This window comes from Saccostrea echinata, unplaced genomic scaffold (genome assembly GCF_033153115.1).
Source record: "Saccostrea echinata isolate AGI-Se365-2 ecotype Australia unplaced genomic scaffold, CSIRO_AGI_Sech_v1 ptg000016l, whole genome shotgun sequence".
NCBI classification, from domain to species: domain Eukaryota; kingdom Metazoa; phylum Mollusca; class Bivalvia; order Ostreida; family Ostreidae; genus Saccostrea; species Saccostrea echinata.
In genome coordinates, this window is record NW_026889765.1 from 24203598 (window position 1) to 24229349 (window position 25752).

Consider the following 25752-nt stretch of genomic DNA (forward strand, 5'->3'; position numbering starts at 1 on the left):
TCCAGTTCAAATTTCCGGAATTTAAGACTTATACATGTTCTTTTCAATGACTTTGTGTGGAATTATAGCAATATGTTTAACAAAAAATTCGAAGTATAAATATCAAAAGCATATGTATGCACAATAATCATAGATTAATTTAGCAATATAGTCTAATTTAAGGCTTAAAAAGGGTGGCCGAAAAGGCTCCAAATAACACTCTAAAGTGCACTCATTCTTTCATTTTAAACTCAGTCTCCAAGGACTACAGGTATACAGGTTTTTTTTAAATACTGCATATAGTTATTTTCTAATTGATGACCGTTTACTTCTTACAAGCAGTCTATAATCATATGGGAAAAATACTTAAGTTCATTTAGTCTTACAAAAATGAAAAAAATATATTAAAAACATGTGTCTGTATATCATAGATTATTACATCCTCCTATCAATATCTTTTATCTCTTTCGTGATGAAAAAAAATGTCCAAAAAATAACTCGAAAATTTTTTTTGAAAACCATTGTGAGTTATCAACATCATATATATCTCCCTCAGTATTTCTCGCAACATCTTGATGTGATGGTATTGCCGAATTTGACTATCATACCTTCATCTAATAAAAATTTCAGCTATTACTCACTAAATATTTGAAACACTTATTGTTATGTTAATCTTGCTTATGTATTGCTAGTTTTTTTTTTTTTACAATAGTGATAATACTGCCTCTTTCAAGTGAATTATTTTTTAGGAATAGTCACATTGTGCACCCACCCCCCCCCCCCCCCGGGAATTACCATTTTGACAATTATTGAAAAAAATTGAAATTTGGATTGAAAACATAGCTCAAAAAGCGTAAAACATTAAATTCTCATTGTTGTAATTCATTTGTTTTTTCTAAACTGCAACAAAAAGCATTTTAAATATTTGTCTCAATTCAACCAAAGTCGGCAGGATTTACAAATAAAAGTCCTAATTGTTGCAATATAAGTATTAAGATTAGTAAACAGAGAGGAAATGACAAAAAGTATGCAATCGGTTATTTAGGATTTTTTGATAACATTTTAATATAAAGAATGATTTGGGGAAAGCCTCACTGCCTATAGGTTATATTCTCTTCTTTGATGCCAAGTCTTCTAGAATGTTCTCATTCCATTGTTGTTTTTTTTCCTCAAATTGTTTAAAATGCACATTTACTTCAAATTGACGATATTTTTAACATGTGAACTTATGATATTAACCAAACTTTAATCCCCACTGTAATTTTTCGCATAAACTTTTAAACAATGCCTTATAATTTCTTGCCCTCTTGACATTTGGTAAATATCGAGAAATGTATAGTAAAATTCAATGTGAAATTGACGCTATTTTGATGCAATCAGTGAAGGTTAAATACAATATGTTATCTTTGTTCAAGTATAATTAGCGACAGTTTATCATCAGAAACTACGATGGATCGATCACGTGAACTTTGTTCCACGACTTGGGCTAGCAATGTTTTCCACATATAACTTAATACCATCTGCTATAGTTCGCACAACACTTGTACAAAACACGTAGAAATGGCTACGTTGCATTGCATAATATTTTTGTTCTCAATTCTATATGGGACCGGTAAGTACTTTGCATTACTTTTATTTTATACCAATATATCTGCATGTAAAAAATTTATCTGTGTATGCAAATCAATACACTTATGGATTGCACATTTCTACAGTTACTTTGTAATAGAAAATCTGTCTTCCGCTAACGCTTAATGATTTTTATCACTGCTATGAATATTAATGTTACTAAGATTGGTTATAATAATCTTTACTATTCAAGGATATTTCTGCGAATAAAAACTTTTAATTACTCTCCTCTAGAATATAAAGGTTATACAAAAAATGCTTTATAAGAAGTGCACGAATAATAATAATTCAAATCATACTGGGCAAACACAATAAGACAGATAATTAATTATTCAGATTTCCAATTCGTATGCTAAACGAATGGAATTTGCTCTCTGCTAGTTTTTAATTTTAAAGTTTCAATTGTGTCTAAGGACATTGTGCACGATTACTAAGCAAGATTGCATTTATCTGTTGACATACAAGCGAAGTACAGTCTACAGCATCTAACAATATTTTATTCAACTTCCCTAGCGGGATATAATTTCGTTTAATAATTTCAAAAATGTAGGATAATTGGAGCTTTTTATCATTATACTCGAATACAATATTTAGTCGCAGATGGAGTGTTGTCGACGTATTGTTCTATCAGTTTTTGTGCAGTTTAAAAAATTAATGTATAACATAATTGGCATTAACTTTTTTCAATCTTGTATTCGTTTATTTCTAAAAGAACATAATATTTAAAACTGATATTCCACGTCAATATCTACCCTGGTTCCATTTCATTAAAAAAAAATTGCGTGTTCTTCAATACTCAACAGAGGATTGTTTTACCTACTTGTTTATTTTTCGGTTAAAATGCGTAAAAATACGTTAGCTAAGTATATGTAAATAGACAAGTTCGACTCAAAATTTAGAAATTATAGATGGTATTTAAGATGGATCAGATACAGTTCTGTATTTGAAAACGATTGCTCAAGAATCTATAGATTGCTCTTGCAACCGATAATTGCATTCATGACATGTCATAAGGTTGTGAGTAACTTATGAGAAATTTTATTGGCAATTATTTCTTAAAATAATGCTTTTCTATGCAAACCTTTAATCACGACTGTGGCTCCTCCAGGATATGATGACAAGACTTGAATAAATCTGCAAAATTTTCGCTTTTGGCAACATCTAAGTCATGCTATTTATCCTTTAGAAGAGTGTTTTCTACAAAATTTCGATATGTTTCTACGAATAAGTTCTACTTGCTTACATTGACGCTAAAGGCTAAAAAATGGTTGGTATTACAAGAACAAACTATCAGTCTGAATTCCAAAATGATCATTAAGTACACAAATTAAATGATCAGTTATGCCTAGCCTTGCAGTTTTGTATCTTTGGTGGATTTAACTGGAACAAAAAGATTAAAACTAAAAGCAGAATCTGCCATTGTAATTACCGTAGTTTTTACCTTTTATTGAATTGTGATTTTAATATGAATAAGAGTTTTAAATTAGTTAAGTAAATTTTACATGTATATATGTAATCTTACAAAACAGACAAGTTGATGAGATCTATGTAAACTGTTTAGACTAAATCATACCAAATTTTTTAAAACGGATCTAAATTAATTTGAATTTGAAATCTAAATGATAATAATTACTGTCTTATTTTGCAAAAGTGCTCTCCTCCTTTATCTATACCCAGTTTTGAATATAAATCTATATATCTTGGCCATGATATAATACACATACCTTTATCTTCATAATCTAGAGAGTCTTTCTTTTTAACATGAATTATAAAGCTTTTTTTATGGTTGAGCCTTTTAGAAAAATCTATGTTTTCATTAGTGATTTGAAAAACTATTTATTATTCGAATGACAGGGATCATAATTTGGAAAAAGAGAGCTTTTGCTCCATGAGTATGATTACCAAGACAATTTTAAGGACATGTAACATTTCTTTTTTCTTTCTATCTATTAAAATGTCAGAAGAACCACGCACGCTAACTCTTGATCCCCACATACATTTTACATCCATTTAATTCAATATAACTGGCAGTTTGGCCATTAAATCTTGATTCAATTCAAAGAAGAGTTCATTATTAATTGATTAATAATCTTAAAACCAATGTCAAAAACTTAATTGGTCCTATTTACGACTCTTTTCAAAAGGGGAGTTGAACATTTTATCCATTGAAAGGTTTGCTGTATTTTCAATGCAGCAAATGCATGGAAATGGATAAATGGCCCTTAAAGCTTTCCGTATGTTTAACTTGTTTGAATTCGACATACAAGATTGATAAATATTTTAAAAGTAATTTCATTTGAAATTGATGATAAAATGACCATATTTGCGGTTTTTCGTCTGTAAACATATGACCCCCCCCCCCCCCCCCCCCCCGTGAAACAACAAAAGCTTTGGTATGAATTTCTCAAATAACAATTCATACAAGAGGCCCATGGGCCACATCGCTCACTTGAGTAACTTTGGCAATGCTTTCTGAACCACATTTCCCCCCTTGTAATACCTATTGACCCCACCCTAATACCAGGGGTCATGATTTGGATAATTTAGAATCTGCACTACCCCAGGATGCTTCAACATAAGTTTCAGCTTTTCTGGCCCAGTGGTTCTTGAAAAGAAGATTTTTTAAAGATTTTCTTTACATATTTCAATGTAGAACTTGGATTCCCTATTGTGGCTCCTACCTACCCCCGTGGATCATGATTTGAACAATTTTGAATCTACACTACCCCAGGATGCTTCCACATAAGTTTCAGCTTTTCTGACCCAGTGGTTCTTGAGAAGAAGATTTTTTTTTTTAATTCTTATATATTTCAATGTAAAACTTGGATTTTCTATTGTGGCCCCGCCCCACCCGGGGGTCATGTTTTGAACAATTTTGAATCTACTCTACCCCAGGAAGCTTCCACATAAATTTCAGCTTTTATGGCCCAGTGGTTCTTGAGAAGAAGATTTAAAAAAAATTCCTATATATTTCATTGTAAGACTTGGATTCCCTATTGTGGCCCCGCCCTACCACGGGGGGTCATGATCTGAACAATTTACGCAGGTATATTAAGGCACTACCAAGATCATATTTCGGCGAATTTAGACTTTTTTTCGTAAAATGTAACATTGATAAATGATAAAACATTTACTATTATTATCCATTGTATAGACGTCATTGAGTCTTAGACTAAAAGAGGCACTCCACAAAGACGTCATCACGTGACGTCTGTAAATAGAAAAATTGCCTTAATGAAAAAGTGAAAAGTTCAACACTACCCCGGAGATAATTCATTTCTTTTTGTGAAAATAATTATGTAAAAACATCACTGGGCCATGAAGAGTGCTGCTAGAATCCTACTCTCCCACACAGAAAAAAAATATTCCAAAGTTCCGCTTGAAACCTTACCAACATTTTTACATTTTATACATACGATCAAGGAATTGTTATCAATTCATGTTAACCACACGATTCTAGCAGCACTTTCCAAGTACTATAGAATACAAGCTTTCGATATAAACAAAAATTATGTTTCAAAGTATGCGGCGTAGTGTTGAACTTTTGCGTCTTTGTTGTTATAGAACGACATAGGAAAGGCTGATCGGGATTTCAAAGCACTGCCTGTGTTCATTATAAGAAAACATGATAAGAATATATCAGCGTACCTGATTCGTAATCTTTAATTCCTTATGAATCACACATAACATTCACGGTGTATGCTTTAAAACTCCCATTTCATGTATTTGTTTACATGAATTCTCGTCATGTTTAATTTCATTTGGCAAATACTTGATCAATAGTTATGACGTCATGGGTTTGGTATTTAACCCCCGTTTTAAATACTTAGCTATTTATACCACCCAAAAACGACAAGATTTAGTTTATATTACTTTTTGAATGATTCCATCCATTTCTTTGACCTGAAATGAAACTTTAAATATAGATATTAAGAAATCATTATTTCTAAAGTTCACGTCATACAGCTTACTATGACGTCATATTGTAAAGCAAATAGGATATCTCTGGGTGTAGCCTTAACATACCCGTGTAGAATCTACACTACCCCAGGATGCTTCCACATAAGTTTCAGCTGTTCTTGCCCAGTGGTTCTTGAGAAGAAAATTATTTTTAAAAAAATCCTATATATTTCAATGTAAAATTTGGATTCCATATTGTGGCCCCGTTCTATCCCCGGGGGTCATGATTTGAACAATTTAGAATCTACACTATTCCAGGATGCTTCCACATAAGTTTCAGCTTTTCTGGAACAGTGGTTCTTGAGAAAAAGATTTTTTAATGACCCCACCTTATTTTTTGTCTTTTCTTGAATATCTACCCTTGTAAGGGGACTTGGCCCTTCCTTTTAACAATCTAAACTCCCCCTCAACAAAGGAAGCTTTGTACCAAGTTTGGTTAAAATTGGCGCAGTGGTTCTAGAAGAAGTTGAAAACGGGAAAAGTTTACAGACGGACGGACAGCTAGACAGATAGACAGACGGACGGACGACGGACAACGGGTGATCAGAAAAGGTCACTTGAGCTTTCAGCTCAGGTGAGCTAAAAATCCATAAAAAGGAATTTTTGTTTCACGGGGGGGGGGGGATGTTTTAAGAATATTTTCCGTTTTCCATTGATTTCTATAATGAAAAATGCATTTTTTACCAAAATTGAAGAGTCATCTCTCTTGCTTTTCCCAAATAATTTAATTTTTTTTTTTTGAAAATTCACATAAATATCTACAATGTATATACATATGAAAAATAATTCAAATAGGTTAACCTCTGAATCTTGACTGGGAGGTAGGCGGCAGAACAAAACTATCGTTCGCAGCTCTTTGAAAAATCGATTTTGACAGGTTATTGATCGAAAGACATTTAAATCTGAGAAACTTTCACTCATTAAGTTATATTACTTACTATTTACCTTCCCTCCTGCGAGGATTTTAAAACTACACAGCATATCGTTTCTTCTTTATAATTTCCTTTTTCATTGACTGTAGCCTTAGTTTCAAAAATCTTAAAACATCTTCACCAGTGAAGCTATAAAAGGAGTTTGCAAAAACTTTTGAGCCAGTGGTTCCCAGAATTTAGAAAAAATTGAATTTTTTTTATTGATATAAACTTCTATCAGGAAAGATTATTTAAAGCTTTCAGTCCATTTTCATTAAAACGGGGGAAATATGAAAAAAAAAAACACTATTAAAAAGTAACAAGTAGAATTCATGCATTCAGATGCAGTGTGTTTTAAAGTGTTGAACTGGGCAGTAATACAATGATGGATTAAGTGTATTCTTAGCGGTTTTAGTCTTTTGCACCTTGAAGGCAAGTTAATTAAAAAAAAATATTTATACCGTTAAAAACAATTTATTGGATCAAGTGTGTGAAATCACCTATTACTGTAATGATAGCTGGGCAGTATTTTTTTTTTTTTTTTTTGAAAACAGTAACGGTTACAGGTAGATGCACTATCCCTGACTATTTCCATGGAGACTGGTACAGTCAGGAATCGGGAAATGACATCAGGACAGAGATTACTGCCGACAAATGGGACAGCAATGAGTATGCAGCAGAGTTAAATTGTGAGAATTTGTTCATCCATCCCAACCCAAGGTCTAAGCAGGCTGGCAACAATGTCACAATGTTTATGGTGAGCAGGTATGAGTTCTAGATTTTTAAATAGTTCATATATTTCTTGGATACATTTCTGAAACAATGTTAAAAGTGAAATGAACTATGAGAGATATCTATCTATCTATCCATCTATCTATCTATCTATCTATCTATATATATATATATATATTAAACAAATATAAAAATTTTGGATATATATATATATATATATATATAGAGAGAGAGAGAGAGAGAGAGAGAGAGAGAGAGAGAGAGAGAGAGAGAGAGAGCACAAAAAAACTAACAACACTGTATATCCTGAGTGTCGGATCTACTAAATAGATACAAGGTCTAGGAGTGTAGGATGGAAATTTATATAAAATACTAAAAATGATCAACGACACGAACAATAGAAACTATCAAATTTTCGGGACGCCCTGTCCATTCCTCAAGACGAAGATTCAAGGTTCAAATGTTCCCCAGCGGGTTCATTGAGTTTCTTAGTCTTTATGGTCGAACGGAGATTATTGATTCTCCTGCGGTGATCTCCCGTTTCCTCAACGCACTGTTTGAAAGAAACATTTCTATTGATGAGATATATGCAGTTGTCTGTTTGACAGGACAAATTCCCGAGAATTCTGTAGAGTTCTGCTAGTTGTTTTTTTTTCTGTTTCCTTTATACTTATGACTTCTTAACTTTTTTCTTTGTCCTGAGGAAGGGACAGGGCGCCCGAAAATTTGAAATTATTATTGTTCGTGTCGTTGGTCATTTTTAGTGCTTTATATATATATATATATATATATATATATATATATATATATATATATATATATATATATATATATATATATATATATATATATATATATATATATATATATATATATATTTATATATATATATTATAAAAGCTTACATTAAACATTGAGATCTATGTGGCTTATGTTTGATTTTTAAATAAAACAATAAAACTGAGATAAAAAAGATAATTTCTGTTAAATTAATATATATGAAGTGTTATACAATGTTATGCATAATAGATATATCATACATTATAGTTAACTCTGAGACATCGTTCTGATTTGAAATTACAGATTTTTACCAAGAAACTTTAGAAATTAAATTTTTGAAAATCTTTAAAGTTTCATATTTTAAATGTCATGTAGTATCTTTTCATATATTCAAAAAGGGTGCCGAATTATATGAAATACAGTTACTGTGTACTTTTCTCAAGAAAAATGAGCTTACTCTTTTTTTTAATTTATTGAACAGTGGTGGTTTGGGAAGATGTTATTTTTGTGTAGATGTCTTATGGAGAACAAGCAACATTTTACAATACCGGATTGGTAAATATGCGAGTAAAATCAAATGTATCAAGTGATTGAAGGTATTAATGTTACAGTAAATATCCGATGACATTTCAAAGAAGACTTACTCCATACATTCACTGAACATTTTTGAAAATATTTTAACATTTTAAATTTAGAGAAAAATTCCCCACCCCTTTCAAAAAATGGACAAACATTCAAACAAACAGTCAAACACATCAAAATAGATAAAACATGGCAATATCAACAAGAACAAAAAAGTGAAACAAAATAAAACAATAAATAAAAGAAATAAAAAATGAAAATGTAACATATGACAGTAAATAGACACAGTTTGTAGTGAAATCAAAGCAATATAGATAGATAAAACAAACAAGGAATCTAAGATAAGATAAAAATATTTAGTAATATTTTCCAGGTGACTGTATACCTGCTCATGTAGGGTATGCTATTTCTCTGAATATCTCCTGTAAAGCTATGAATCCTTTGTATGGCCTTCCCAGCACTGAAGACACTGTCACAATGTTTAGTGAGTATGTAATGTTTTTCGTATAATTTTTTGGTATTTTTTCTAGTAACATATATACTGATCACCATAAAAGAACGCACCATTAAATATTGATTTTCTTAGGTATCATTGAAGGAATAAATACAAATATTCATTAATTAGAAACATCTTTAGTGTTCACAAAACTGGTAGAAAAACAGGAAATATATAAACAGTCAGTGATAGAAACAGTTTTCTTTTGTTTTCCAAAAGCAGACCTAGACTGTTCGTTCATTATTTGACATTTGATGCATTTATTTTCTTTAATAATGTGGATTTTTGGAAGAACCATGTGCACATTTGAAAAAAAGTCAGAAAACATCCTCGCCGCAAACGATGAACTAGCTGTCAAATGCGGCTTACATTCCCCCTACATCAATAGACGCAACAAAAATCTTATTATGTTTAAAGCAGAAATATAAGTTAGAGATGTAACAAATTTATTTCCTGGCAGCATTATAATGGGTACACGACAAGTATTGTACCCACAAGTAGATTAATATAATTCTTTATGTTCTAAGGGTCACTATCATACGAAAAAAATCGCCGTATTCAATTGTAATCAGGTTCAAAACTGCTTGGTAAACAGCAAGAGAAACCCCCTGGAAAAAAATATTTTGAGGATCGTCATCAAACACTCGGTGCTGACAGTGTGGCAACGGCGTCTTTGTTTGCTAAACGATCATTGAAAGGTACTAATCTCATCCTAAGCCATCGCCAGCAATGCTCAACATCGACTTTGATGTCACACATTTTCCATTATTAAAGAAATTATGATTCTTAAAAAAAAATCAACCACTATTGTGCATTTATGCTCTGATCTCATTTCTTCTAACAATAAAATTTTGTAAACTCACTCGATGGTATGTTTTTTATGATGGTCAGTATAGTTACAGCTAAAGGATGATTAGAATACATATGTGCAGTCTCAAGCAGCTTGTCTTTTTCAGGTCACAACTTGTTTGAAATGAAAAATTCAGAAAAATTACAACACAAAAAATGTATTTGCTCTGTGAAATGTGAAGGAATATCTCGGAAAACTTATTTAAAACAGATGCATGCTGTCAGACTTTTTTTCGAAATTTATATTTTCTCAAATATAATTGGACTGCATAAATGAAATTGAAATCTTTTTATTTTAAACCAAAAAGTGATTCCGATTATAAACCTCAAAGGAATAGGAATATGATAATTTAGAAAACGTGATAGTCTTTCATAAAATTGCGTTGTGAAGTGTGTTTGATTATTGCAGGACAACTTCCACAACCAGTTAACTGCGAAGTTATGTTTAAAGGACTGTATCAGTTCTCGTATGAGTTGAGTGAATGGGGTGGTGGTGTCTGTGACAATCCTGACAATCAAATCAAAGCCTGTCAAGAGCCAGGATCCCCATACATAAACAACGAGGTCTTCTTTATGACATATGCTAGATGTCCCAATGCACTGGCGTCAAAAGATGAAAGTAATGAAACCAATTCAGACAAATAAGATTACGATTTTAATAATTACATTACTGTGAATAGCCATGATAGAGAAAATGAAGAAAGTTTTATCAACCACCATCAACTTATGGATATGTATGACGCAATAAAAATAAAGCATGGAGATTCGGCCAAAAATAATGTGTTTATGTAAAATAACTTCTTGAAACCTTATAGAGTTGAGATACCAGTGTATGGGCACATGGGATGTTGAACGGAATGGAATTGTTTACACGTTTGCTGCCATTGCAGACATTCTAATGAATGACTCTAGAGATAAATTCAAGTGTCTGGTGATTTTTTTCTAATAGAACTCTCTAGATCTCTCTCTCTCTCTCTCTCTCTATCTATCTATCTATCTATCTATCTATCTATCTATCTATCTATCTATCTATCTATCTATCTATCTATCTATCTATCTATATATTATGTACAACTGTAATTATAGATGACGACAAGGTCCCAACAAGGAGACAAGAAACGGTGGGTGATGTCTCGTTTTGCTTCCTGCGCAAATTTAAATAGTATTTTCAGTGCGCCAGTCAGATTAGTGCTAACAAGTAGTAAGTGAATTTCATTATGAAACATAAAATTGTTTAACGCATGACTCGATTTCTTTGCAGAGATATTTACAAATATGTTGACATAGTAAATAGATTAAATAAATAAAAATTTGTTAACCTTGATGCAAATAATTTCCATCTTATTTTAATATTTTGCTTTCAGTTCCTCCTTCAACTGAGACTATAGTCCCTCGCTGTAGACTCCCAAGCGATATCGCAGGTAAATGGGAAACCAAAGGGCCTGGATTCAAATTTGATGTAGTCATAAATGAAACAAATATCCGTTTCCAAACTGAACCTAATGCAATTGAGTTCGTGGATTCTACATATGCGTGCCAGAAAAGATCTGGTACGAGGTACTTGATGACACGAGCTATGAATGGAGAATGGTAATTACTGAATCCTTACGATAACTTATGTTAAGGTGGTATGGGATACCAAACGAAACTTTTCTTAAATATTTATTTACCCAAGTTAGGAGGATTTGAAATACCCCTACCATTCAGTATGATAAATAGTAATTTTAATGATTTTTTATTATTTTAATGAGAAATACAATTTTTTTTCTTACATAATTCTTTTTTTCAAAAGCTTAATATTATTGACAGGAGTATACTGATATAAATGTATATAAAAACAAAAATGACAAGAAATATGTCTTCATATTTTTCTTTCAATTTTCAACAAAAAATAAGAGTAAAAAACTGGGAAAAGTTCTTTTCTTGAAAACAGACGGATAACATTTCGTAAAAGTCTACAATTAGAATGTATCATAATATCTTTGCAAAGTGAAATAAACAAATTATATATATATATATATATATATATATATATATATATATATATATATATATATATATATATATATATATATATATATATATATATATATATATATATATATATATATTTATATATATATATATATATATATAATAAGATGCATTTAATTTTTTTTAATTAAAAGATCCAAATGGAAGAGTTATCCTTTTTTATTTTCCATGGGTTGAAAAACTTGGGTGCTATTTCAGAAATAATGAGCATTTTTTTCCAAACTTAACTAAATCGCACTTTTTTGCAGTGGAAGTTTTCTACTTTGAACTGATTTGAAAACAATGCATGGATAATTGCTTTCCAAGACGATGTGTCTCATTCAAAGCAATTGCATTCATCAAAAAGTTTTGGGACGATATACAGTAGCTAGCTGATTTGTGACCAAACAGTTAGTTCTTGAATTAAGTATGAAAGAAGACCATCTCTGGTTAACGGGATAATTGATTGGTCATAATTTAGCATAATGTAAAGTAATTGCACTTATCCATGTCTCACCGCACACAAGGTGCTGTACAGTTACTCAAAGAACTGAAATAGAGCTTTTGCTTAAACGTGTTCAAAAGCAGCAATGCTTAAACTATCTTTTACAGGGATTTGCTTTTTAAATGTCTGCAGTACAATTATCTTTAAATTTATATACTTGCGATTTTTTGTCTATTTTTACTTGAAATGCCGACTTGTGAGTATTTGCATTGAAATAGCTTCAGAGTGTTCTTTTAAACAGTGTATCTAAAAAATTTGACCAGATAATAAGACTCATGCAAATCAATACAATACTTCAAACAGAAATAGGTCATGGCGTGGTCGTGTCCCATACAACCTAAAAATCCATTATTTTAAATCTATAATATTTTGCAATTTTTAATTAAAAAGCAAATTTTATTTGATTCATTTCATAAGTACGTGTATATAAATGAACTGGAATCGTTTAGGATAATTAACTATTGAATTAATTAGATTAAATGGAACTTTGCCAAGTGTACAAATGAAAAATAAATCGTTACCGTTGACAGTGCAAGTGAAGTGAACAAGTAAAAATGTCTAAAATTCCACTGTAACCCAATAATAACACGTTAAAAATGGTATTAATTTATTTTTCTTTTTTTTTCTTTTTTTTAGCAAAGAAGTCTTTGTATGCATGGACATTGTGCCACAAAATAACAACACTGTTATATACAAAATAGGTGAAATAATAAGTTTTAAGATTCAAAATATAATCCAGATTTTTATTTTTTATGAGATTTCTTTCGTTAAGAGTTTGTTTAAAACTAGATTTATTATAATTCTGATTTTAGGTAAACCAGAACAAATTCCATGGGATATACCCCGAGGAGAATTGAATATTACCAGAACGTTTACGAATGCCTGTCACTGGTTCGATCGTGTTGGTATAAAGGGAATCAGGGTTATGAAATCCTCATTCCTAAAGTGAATATTAATTGATATTTTCCAAAGAAAGGTACATTATATTCTGAAGTACATTTGAGTGTGCTCATTGACCAACCAAAACATGGAATAAATGCTGTAAGAGTATGTTTATTGAATTGTTTTTGGTGAAGAGTTTTACAATGATTAATTGATTGTATATTGTTCTACTTCCCGTTCGAGAATTTTTCACTCATATAGAGACGTCAACATATACCGGTGAAGGGCTTCAAATTTATACCCTCGGCACTCAGGGCCATTGAGCAGTAAGGGTTCTTTATCATGCCAACGCCTACCGTGACAAAGGGCCTCGTTTTTTAAGGTCTCATCCGAAAGATTCACAACTTTCACTTCAAAGTGCCGAGAGTTTGCCGATCGAACAGTTGCAAACTATTTTTATCGACTTAGGTCAGTCGCGGCCGTGATTCGAACACACGATCTTCCGATCACGGAGCGAGCTACCGTAAATGTGAGTTTTACAATGAAAAGATGAACAAAACGCATAATGTTCAATCTCAAAACTCCTAGAAGCCATACAATTTTTGAGGAATTAATCGAGCCCTAAAACACAAGAAGTGGAATAAGATGTGTAATCTTCAGTACAGACACTTGCTGTACAAACATGGAAAAAAAGAAATATCTTAGAATTAGTGAATATTAGTGTCTGTTAAATGATCTTAGTATAAATTTACAGTATGTACATGAAGATGAACCTTTGAAACAAATTGATGTTGGACTCTCATTTAAAACCAGACAATATTAATTTTTCAATTTAATTCTTTTATGTGCACCAGAGCATGGTTTGTGCACATTTAATACTATATTTCCTGTACAAATCAATAAACAGTACATTGAAATTAAAAGATTAGGAACTGGTTGATGTTACACTGGTCTCTTTTTTAAAAAAAAAAATATATATAGAACTTGTCTAAGTAATCTTTTTTGTGTAATTAATTTGATGTCCACCCTATCATGGCTTTGTGCACTTATAACACCAGATATCCAAAACAAATCAGTAAAAAACAGCGAATTTCAAAAATGTTTCTTTCTGTGATTATTGTCTTTCAAATAAAAAAAACCAAAAAACAATCGTTTATACGATGAACAACGCCATCAGTTGCCAAAAAAGCTTCGTGCTCCGGTAATAAAATAACTAAACTTAATCTGTGACATTGTCAATCGAAAAAAAAATTATATCTAAAACAAGTAGATTATTTAAGGACAACTTAAACACGCAGTATATATATTCTCAAATTCGAAACCTTAAATATATCTGATCTTGTTCTCTATGTTAAAATGTAAGAACTAAATTACATGTACATGCCTTCATTAAACTGATTTAAAAAATCAAAACACAAAACAATCTACAAGCACCCTACAAAACTGAATATTTCCCACCATATATATAATTAAAAGTGGTACATTCCTAGAAATATGTTCCATTAGTAAACGTATGTTGCACAGCAACCTTTTTTAAATTGACCACTGCGGTTAAAATGATTGCATTAATTTGGCACAGGCTATCTTTTGAACTCGCATCAAAGATATTAAAACCCTCTTATATTAAGATATCGATCATTAAATCATATAATGTATTGAAATAGCAAGAAGTACTCATATTTTGAGTTTTAACTAGCATAATTTGTTACTAACATGTAATTCAAGTGTTGCTTTATGTAAATGGCCATTTCGAATATTCTGCAAATATAAATTTTTTCCCCTCAAATTATATTCATAACTTCAAATTTACAAAATCTAAAATTTGAATATTGCCCAATAATTTTCCAGTTATTTCCTGTAATTACATTTCAAAATGATGAGAAACTATACTTTGGACTATTGCTTGTTTAATTGTTGTAGATTTCATTCTTTTGTTACATGTATTTATGTTGCTTTTGTTTGTTTTAATTTAAAAAAAAAAGCATGCATGGTACAGATCACGCGATAAAATCTCAAAAAAGCGATTTCAGTCAACAGGGTCAGGAGTTGCTTGTTAAACATGCAAGGATGGAAATGACGAAAATTGTGTATATACAGTTCCTGGAAACACAGAGCTCTGTCATTCAGTGACCTTTCAAAACCATTCAGTGACCATTAGTTTGACTGAATGATATAGGTTTATTGTGTTTCACCACCGACCATCTTGAATCATCCGATATTTCTAATGATAAACTATCACTACATCAATAATTCTCAGTAATCTCTCTAAACAAGGTATCCAATTTAATCTTTCAATCGGTCCGTTTAGAAAACTGTACTTCTATGTTGTCAACAGGTACAAGAGTTGTTCGGAAAGTCCGTGGACCATGTAAATCCTCCTTATACTATTACTATAGCTCTTTATGCTATTTTCAAGAAATTTAAAATGCGCACTTTGTCATATATAAAAATATTAATTTTGTTGATGTATGAAATTTAATTCATGTGATTTGAAAGAAATCATATTACTGTAAATCCCTTTTTTATTCGCGAGAACTTTATTTTTTGTGCAATTTCGTGGGATTGTCTGCTCGTGATTATTTTATCTCGCGTATATTTGTAATGTTTAGGATTAGATATCGCAATAACCACAGCTCGAGTAAATTTTATCTCGCTTATTAATAAGAATAAATATCTCGCGTAAATAAGATGTCTCGAAAATGTAGTGATCTACAGTACTTAATGTGCTTTGTGACGACGGAGCACATTTATCAAATTTGAACGTCAAAAACATAGAGTTAAGCGTTTTTTTTAAAAAAAAAAGGAATAAAATTAATAGAATATGATAAAAAAAGTTGTTTTCTTGTGGATAGGTTTTAACAAATAAATGAACGCTGCTTACTAACAAATTACGGATAAGAGCTTTATTTTCAAGATGCACAAGATACACTGTTTTACATATTATTTTTCACTTATAAACTTTCATAACATGATATCGCTAACGTAAGTTGTGGTTGTTTTGATAATGATATTTTATTAATCGATATTATTATGCATTTACCTTGAAAAAAACAAATACAATTTGAATGAAAAATAACACTACATGTAGAGCACTAAAATACAGGAAAATTTATGTAAATGGGATTGAAACTGCTGTCCTCTTGTTTTTATACTCCAATGTCACATTTAAGGTTAGAAATTTTCCAGATAATGTGAAACCTTATGCTATTTAATTATATTAATTAAACCTTATGCTTTCTGAATCGTTGAAATTCGATGTAGTAAGATCATACAAATCGTTTTTCTCACCTGACCTTCTAAATGCTAATCGTGACGTCATGAACTTATGCATTTTCCCGTATGTTTTTAAAAAAATGCAGAAGACATCAATTTCAGTGGAACTTTTTTTCAGATAATATAGACAACATACATCGCCCACAAAGATTTTGAGAAATGTGACTTTTTAAGGAATTTTACACAACATATCTGAAAATTAAAGTAGGCGACGGTTGTGGGCACTATTTCTTTAAGGAAGATAACCCTTGAAATGGGTCAATTTTCGACTTTTTCTTTAAAACAGAGAAATGTATCAAATTAATGACGTCATTTTTCTAGAATGGTCCTCCTTCATGCCATATTCTTTCATGATTTATCACAGTCATATAATCAACTCATATTTAAGCCAGTTTCAAAACTTTTTGAGAACAATAAATTTTTAGGGCACAATAAAACCAAAACCATACCTACTTCTTTTTCCTATTTATTTATTTTGCGTGCATCAGAATTCTTCTTCATTATTTTAAATGATTTTTTGATATATATTTTTTTGTTTTATGTTAGATATATAATATGTGATATGATACATCCTACTTTCTAAAAAGATAAGAGAAAAAATCACTTTATCTAAAAATTAGAAGCCGAACAGAACAAATAAATAGATAGTTAGACAGAGAGCATTTTGAAGGGTTTATCGTAATGTTCAGATCGATTTTTTTTAATTTTCAAATTTATGAAGTATACATTAAGGATACTTAACACAAACAAAAATTTGATGCATGGATTGATATTTATTTTTGACTGATTTTGATTAGAAATGACATGAAGCATTTTCAGTTGGGGGGGGGGGGCACAGCAATACATTTTTCAGTTGACAGTTGAGGGGGCACTACCAAAAATTTCCTGACAAGCAAAAAAAAAAGGTCATCAGACGTTTTATTGAGGGGGCACAAGCATCTATGTTTACTATAGTAATCTATATATCGGCAAAATTATTAGGAGGGCACCCCCGTGCCCCCCCCCCCTCAGGTTCCTACAGCCATGCCTAAAATATAAAGAAATCTTAAGTTTTCTACTTGTGCTTAGAAATGTGACTTTGTGTCGCTTTCTATATACATGTAACTCCATACAAAATTTTGCTAAACTTTTTGACATTATGTCAAAATCTTATAAAATTCTCCCACTATACCTGGCAAACATTATCGGATTACCAATTTAAAAATAAATTTATGAGAAATATTGCTGATTTCTGATAAAAGTTAGTTTGTATAATTTATCCTTAAAAGAAAATGGCATTTGTACATAAAAAGGTATAGTGGATATGATAATACATTTACATGCTCTCACTAAAAAGTAGAGGCACAGTAACATATTTAATATGCATTTATCTTCAATAAAAAAAAATCGAAATTTGTGAAATACATATCCTGCACAAAGAATAAAGTATCTCAAAAATATTTTCGTTATATGATCATCTCATTTCCCCCCCCCCCCAAAAAAAAACAAAGGATTTAAAAATCTTATTTATTAAAATCAATGCAATCTGTTGCCAATTAAAAAAAAAAATGTTGCTCCCGGTGATGAAATAAATAAAGGTATAATTTGAATCGTTGACAATGTCAAATTAAAATAAATACTGCCTGAAAACAGCACATATATTTAAGGATTACTAGAAAAATTTTTACATACACATGTATAATCATATTGACAACATTATTTTTTTTTATCTTGATCTCTAAGTTTCGAATTTGATCCTAAATAGGTCGCTCACGGCGGGTGTGACCGGTCAACAGGGGATGCTTACTCCACATAGGCACCTGATACCACCTCTCGAATTTCCAGAAGTCCGTGTTTTAAGCCCTGTTCACAGATTTGTATTGTTTTTTTGTTTTGTTTTTTTTTTCTTTTAGATCGATCATTGTTGGTTAAATTATCTTCACCTTTTTCATTACAAACATACATTAAATCATTTTAAAAGGATCAGTGCACTTAAGCTATGAGAGTTGGGTCCCGGTGCTTTGCCAGAAATAATTTTCCGAAGTTTAAAAACTTTTTGAATCGGAATTATTAAACAATATCTTAAGAGCAGGGTTTGATATATTATATCACATGGAAATGTTAAATAACGCCGAGCGACACTGGTTTTTGCGACGGGGTGTAGCAGTTTTGTCACATTTCTATTGTTATAAATAATTCATATGCATACCGGTTTTCAACGACATTGTTTACATCGAGCCGCAACTTTTCCATTCGTCTCATTTGGACAGAATGTGTATTTTGATCTAAACTTATACATACCCAAAGGGCAATGTTGGACAATTTGCAGCTCATATGTAATTTTTTGAAAAATTCTCCAAACTGCGATCGAGTTAGCTACTAAATTAACAGGTCACCGAGTGTCAACCTATTTTGACCCATTTGATATTATAATCACTTAACTCACGTGACATTCCACTGTTCGATATGCTTTCATTGTGTCTGTCAATCGGCTTCTGCAGGCATGTTTACGAAAATTTCCTAAGATTGTTCTTAAGAAATTTCCTAAGACAGATCTTAGGAAAATTTTAAGATCATCCTAAGATTTTCTTAAAGTGTTTTTCAAAGCTATCTTAAGAGTATCCTAAACTAAGACGTCTTAAATCATTATGACATAGAAATACGCAAAGTTTTAAACCATTGTCAGGAATCAGAGAGTGGTCATTTTTGGTATGTAATGCTACACGTTATGTAGCTAATAATAATAAAAATATTTTAAAGAGCAGAAAAAAAAAAAAAAACTGATTTAAACATTTTTTTTAAAATCTTAAATATAAATAATATATATATTTTTAAATAATCATCTGAATTCGACGATAATATTGGTTGTTATTAAAATCAAATAGAGTTCTATTTGATCATTCAGAATTCTTGAACCATGAAAAGCGCGCCAATTTTCTCCGTGGAGCTCTTATTCATTGACAATTTCTGGTTCGACAAGAAAACACCCAGTAGGATGAGTCGAAAGAGGAGTCCTAATTTTTCTCAAATTGAAATCGAAATACTGCTTGATGAGGTGGAGAAAAACAGAGCCATTTTATTTTCAAAGTTTTCCAACGTATCTACAAGTTCTTCAAAGAAAAGAGCATGGGAGGCAATATGTGAGAAAATCAACAAAGCAAATAACATCGACCACTGTAGGACAGTAGAAGAAGTGAAGAAGAAATGGTCCTCTTATATGAGTGAGACGAAAAAGAAGGCTTTGCAAAATCGCAGGGAAACAGGAAAAACTGGAGGAGGCCCCCCACCCCAGGGACTAAATCCTACGCTGGAAAAAATTGTGAGAATAATTGGTTGTACCCCAATTTCTGGCATAGAGGGCGGTATCGACACCTGCGAGGTCACCGAAAAAAACGGTACAGTAATGTTTAAACTCTCTCTCTCTCTTGTTAAGTGAGATTCAATAGTTTTATTTTGTTAACAGGTTACATCTTACTATATTTGTTGTGCATCCCTATGAAGCACTGAATATCGGAAGAGTTCTAACCATGGGTATTTTTGGAAAGTAGATGCATGCAGGCATGTAACATCGGGGAGGGGGGGTCCAAACATAACTTTTTTTTACATTGTATCATTGAAAATGTTCATTGAAAGACAGGTCCCCCTCCCTCCCCACTTTTTGGTGCAGTATAGTAATCAAAGTACTGAAAGTACTGGGAAGCGCTAAGCATATTGCAATTTGAAATTCATCAGAAATATTTAAACTGCCTTTTGTATTTGAATTTAAGCAATATCTTGAAAGCGGCTGCGCTAGGGCGAGCACAGTTGTTTGATACATAATCAAACATGTGAGTCATGAATCTTCCGTTGGAATATGAAATTCAACATGGTCTTATGCCTTTTTATTTTAAGCATTTTACATTTTCTTCTTCTGTCAAAAGATCAATCAATTTCACATACATGAAATTGCAAGAAAATATTTCTCCGTTTCTTAAAAAAAAAAACCCAATATATACAAATTAAATGGCAGATATTTACTCCAAACAGCAATGTATTTCTCAAACCTAATAAAAGAAAAAAGAACATGTAAAAATATTTTCTTTTTCCATCTCCTAAAAGGAGTCAATTAGAGGTAACTTTGCGTATAAATGGCAATTTATTGGAGGGGAGATGGTCGAAAAGTTTTCCGACCACAGTTAGACTATAAATGTAGCTATATATTTGCTGGAAAATGTATATTTCTAAATAATTTTGGACACTTGAAAATGTCGCTGAAATTCCTCTCATTTATGTGCAACACCGACAGCTAAAATGTTCTAGTGATAATTTTTTATAATAAAATCATTTCGTGTTTACGAGTGTTTTAAATTGAAGATTAGCTGTTAGTAACTATGCTTTAATTTCAGAAACTTCACTCGGAAAATAAAGACGTTATTTGTTTATTGCGTTGATAAATATTTCCTTATTGAAAACATAATCATTTATTAAAGTTATGAATAAAACATTTCAAAAATATCGAATACTAATATTCTTACTAGTTAATTGTTTTAGTATATCTCTTTTTCCATATTTATAAGCGATTTATAAATTTACGATTTTATAGAAAGGATCTTACAAGAAATTATACATTAATGGAGTGTGTAAAATATTTACACAATCGCTAAGAGCGTCTAGTATTTATAAATGATAAATAAAACTTAGACTATATATTACATTTTGTTTTGAATATGCTACAGCTGTGTATTATACATTTTTAACACTTCACTTTCATCACGTTGTGCAGTATATCGGCATCATGTTTGTAACAACGTCATGTGACAAAACTATCCAGAGTTAACGTCCTTTTGTCAGAGATAATTGGTAAATATACATTTTGAGTATAAAGATATTATATTTGTCTTCTTTGTTTGATGATAAAACATTCGGTGCTATCCTTTTATCTCTGATTTTCATATACATGATATATAATGTATTTGCAACAAAAAATTGTCTTTTCTGTTGATCTCACAATATGTATATCTGATTTGTAAATATTAATTTTTTTTAAAATAATTTTTTTTTTATACTTTTCTTCTTCGGATTAAAAATATGTCAATAAATCCCCAAAAGTATTTGGATTATTGTTGAAATGCTTAAAAATGCTTCAGTTTTTTTTTTTTTTTTTTTTTTTTTTTTTTTTTTTTTTTTTTTTTTTTTTACAGACGTTTGATGCTTTACACCATTCTTTACTTGTTTATGTATGATTTTAACTACTACGCAAAACGTGTTTAGAGGGGAAAAATTATCCACAGCACTGTTGTGTTAGTTGAATACTGAAAATAATTGCCCGTAATTTTTCTGCTATTTCCATGATAATTCAATAGCCTAATTTAGAAAGAAAATACATTATATTAATCTCAAGTATTGATAAATCTTCATGAAGTTATACAACATTGTTCTATTCTGTTTTTATGTAGTCCTCATTAAGTTGCTTAGCAGTCAAATCGGCAACACGCACACATCTTTACATAAACTATTTCTTCCTATTTTCCAAATACAAGTATTACACTATTTGCTTAACATTACATCGGCGCTATTCCTGTCCATTGCTAAGAACGTTTAATTAAGGTTTTTACATTTTTCGTCATATCTTGTACACTGCACGCACAATTTTAAAGCATAATATTCCGAGAAATTAGTTTTCCTATTTGAGTGGATTCGTTGAAAACACAGCCACCATGTGCCCTATATGTACGCACAGCCGCAAACTGCCTTTCCTAGCGAATTATTTACATAATATTTTTACCCATTTACAAGTATAGAAAAGTATATAAAGTCCATGAATGCATTCCAGTCTGTTACTAATTGATACTGAGATGCGAAAATACTTCATTAATAGCTCTCTGCATGGTGCAAGGGTGATAAAAGGATGACTTGTTTTTAGTTACAATGCCTGAAATAAGGGTCTAGAGGAAAGAATAATAGTTTATATGGATATAAGTTATATAGAACGTATATATGTAAGTACATTGTAAATCAATTTTATTCGAAATTTTCTACTAAATAACTCAATTCCAGTTTGAGTTTTAAATACTTATTAAAATCCCATCTGAGTTTTAAAAATATGTACTTATTCAATCATTACATTACATGTACATAACATATAATAAACCGTTTTTAATTAAGTATTTGCGCCATAGATGCAGCGATTGTTAGCTACAAGGTACACAAGGTAGTTTCCAGGGGCATTTCGGTAATTTCTACGGGCATTTCGGTATATCAAGGGCATTTCGGTAATTCGATGTACCGAGTGATGAGTGCCGACACGATTTTCAATGAACAACAATGTATAGAGATACGTATGACAAGAACCACCGTTATCCACTAACAGTGGATTTTCTTACAATGTACATGCTTATCTTTACCTTACTAATTGACTCCTATTATTAGAACTGCACGTAACTCAGTATTACACTAAAATAGCCGAAAAGAGTCATGATTTCCAGTTGCATATTTTTAGAAAACCCAGTGGATTTATCTAACTTGCTTAGTGGCGCTGGATCGCGAACGGAAGTAGATTTACGATGACAGTAAGCGCTTTGCGCTGCGCTTAGCGCTTAAAAAAGGGTAATGCATTAGTGAATAAAAATTGACACTGAAAGAAGTTGGAACCTACCACCACCACCCCCCCCCCCCCACCCCCTATGAAATAGGATTTTCGAGTTAGGAAAATTTCCTTTTTTTTCCTTGTCAAGTTTTTTTTCTGTTAAGTTAAATTTTTTGCCCCCCCCCCTCCTTTTCAAAAAACGATGCTACGTTCCTTGCATGAACAAATGCAGTACACGTATAACTGTGTAATAATTCAACATCTGTAGAAACCACATGATATAAATACAATTTTAAAAAATCCATGATTTTCTTTTTTTGTTTCTGTTTTTTAGATATATTGAGCGTTGAGACTGCATGTTCAAGTGACAGTACATGTGCTAGTATTGCGCCGCAATGTGATTTACCAGTTTCACGCGACGTGTCCGTTGAATCCGGACCCTCAAAGAAGAGGAAAAAGGAAAAAGACAGTGAGGACTTTTATGAAAACAAGTTATTGAGCATTGAGGAGGAAAAGCTTTCAATCATGAGACAGATCGATGCTGGAGATCGAAAAGGAACGTTTGGAGTTAGACAGAGACTTACTATATAAACACAGCGTCATCAAGTGTACTTAGCCAAGCATGGTGTTACTTTTGAAGGAAGTAATATATAATTTGTACAAATACCTACATGACAGTAAACGATTCCTTATGGTTCTTTAAAGTTATTTTTGTAATTGATTTACTGGTACGTTTATCATTTGAAAGAAAATACACACAGACTCAACCCTGAGAGAGAGAGAGAGAGAGAGAGAGATTTTGACTCGCATACTCCTACATCACATTGATAACAACAAGAAATACTAGCGCCTTTCTTTTAATTGTATACATGTAATTAAATTATTCCTCTCGATGCGAGTCCATTGCAGAAGTGTCTGAGAGAGCTACGAATGACAACTCTGCATATGAAATTGAGGGGGGGGGGGAGGGGGTTAGAGAAATATATAACTTTTTTAAATGAAGACAAATAGTCTCAAATGAAAAGAAATATCATTTATTAGTCACAACTGTATTACATTTGCTTTGATAAATGCATCAACAACAAAAAAGAAATCTCTAGTGGTAATTTTTACAGCTGCTTCACCTAGAAAAACGTCCTGTGATAAGACGATCTCTGATTCGAGCACCGTCATTAACGGTCCCTGCATAATCAGTCCCTCGAATTCTTCCCGTGTCTCGTGGATCTGGGTATACGGCGAGAAATACACATGTGCTGCAACACTACACAGGCTACCGTGATATCGCATGCTTTCTGAGGGGAATATAGTAGACTTCCACCGCTTGCGTCTAGACAGCGGAAGCGTGATTTTAAAACCCCCAAAAGATCTTTCAACAGAATTGCGGGTGCGGATATGGGCAGTGTTGTAACGCTCTTCTGCATTTGTTGATGGATTATTTACAGGTGTAAGTAACCAAGGACGCAGTGGATAACCGCTGTCCCCCAGTAACCATCCTTCTGCAATCCTTCCTGTTTCAAATAAACAATTCAAAGCAGAATTTGACCAAATAAACGCATCATGTGTTCCGCCGGTCCATTTTGCCACAATGTTAATAAATTTTAAGTTGGCATCACAAACCCCTTGGACATTAATTGAATGGTAATTTTTGCGATTTATGTATAAATGTTCATCACCGCTTGGAGATTTAATTCTAATGTGTGTTCCATCAATACACCCAATGGTATTTGGCATATTTGCAATTAAACTGAATTCATTCATGTTTTTTGCCAATTCATTTGAAGTAATAGGCATTCTTATGTGTATATTGGCCACATTAACAAGACACTGGGTCATATCTTTCACTAGTTTGCACACACTCGGTCTTGAAATGTTATGCACATCACCAACGACTGCTTGGAAACTGCCAGTTGCATAAAATCGTAATGCAACCATTACCTGCAGTGAGACAGGTAATGCATGAGATCTCATAGTAGGACGTTGTAGTTCATTTTGAAATTGTTCACATAAATCATGGATTAAGGGACTTGAAAGCCTATACCTTCTTATTATAGCTTCATCATCAAGGTAGTCAAGAGGGTTATCAATATCTCTAAATACTCTGTCACGTCTGATACGACGATTTCGTCGAGCCAGCAACAACTTGGGCGCGGCCATTTTTGCTTAAGATAGACTTAAGATATGTCAAAAGCTGTCCTAACTTTAAGATAATTCTTAAGAACTTTCTTAAGTTAGGATACTTTCGAAAACCCCACTTAGACTTAAGAATTGTCCTAAGTATATCTTAAGACGTTTCTTAGTCCTAAGATAGCTTCGTAAACATGCCTGCAGGACTGTACACACGGATATGTATTTAAGTACAAAATCTTACTATGTATAGACTTTTAATACAGTGAATAATAAGATTTTTCGAATCTTATAAAACTGTATTAAGAACAGGGCAATGCTCTATTTCTTAATGCAAGTCTTAACTTACCTTTCATTTTTAAATCAATCAAAAGTATTCACATTAAGGTCATCCTATTTTATCATAACAAAAAAAAAGAGCACATGGTAAATAATCTATGGTCGACTTTAACAGTAAAATATGTTTTGTGGGAAGGAGGTCAAATGAGTAACC

The 25752-nt window shown here is 31.8% G+C and overlaps 2 protein-coding genes and 1 pseudogene across 2 annotated transcripts; 2 read left to right on the plus strand and 1 right to left on the minus strand.

Moving 5' to 3' along the window:
- Positions 1 to 1539: 1539 nt before the first annotated feature.
- Positions 1540 to 13486, plus strand: LOC133188239 (uncharacterized). Its single transcript, XM_061323617.1, has 10 exons — positions 1540 to 1591; positions 7034 to 7244; positions 8473 to 8546; positions 8947 to 9057; positions 10328 to 10537; positions 10734 to 10849; positions 11005 to 11119; positions 11283 to 11508; positions 13073 to 13137; positions 13249 to 13486. Exons 1-10 carry the CDS (start codon positions 1540 to 1542, stop codon positions 13383 to 13385), a joined length of 1317 nt encoding a protein of 438 aa, XP_061179601.1. The 3' UTR covers positions 13386 to 13486.
- A 6001-nt stretch (positions 13487 to 19487) lies between these two features.
- Positions 19488 to 23726, plus strand: LOC133188240 (uncharacterized). Its single transcript, XM_061323618.1, has 2 exons — positions 19488 to 19965; positions 23470 to 23726. The coding sequence occupies exons 1-2, from the start codon at positions 19488 to 19490 to the stop codon at positions 23724 to 23726; spliced, it is 735 nt and encodes a 244-aa protein (XP_061179602.1).
- A 529-nt stretch (positions 23727 to 24255) lies between these two features.
- LOC133188241 (putative nuclease HARBI1) lies at positions 24256 to 25289 on the minus strand (annotated as a pseudogene).
- Between the last annotated feature and the right edge of the window lie 463 nt (positions 25290 to 25752).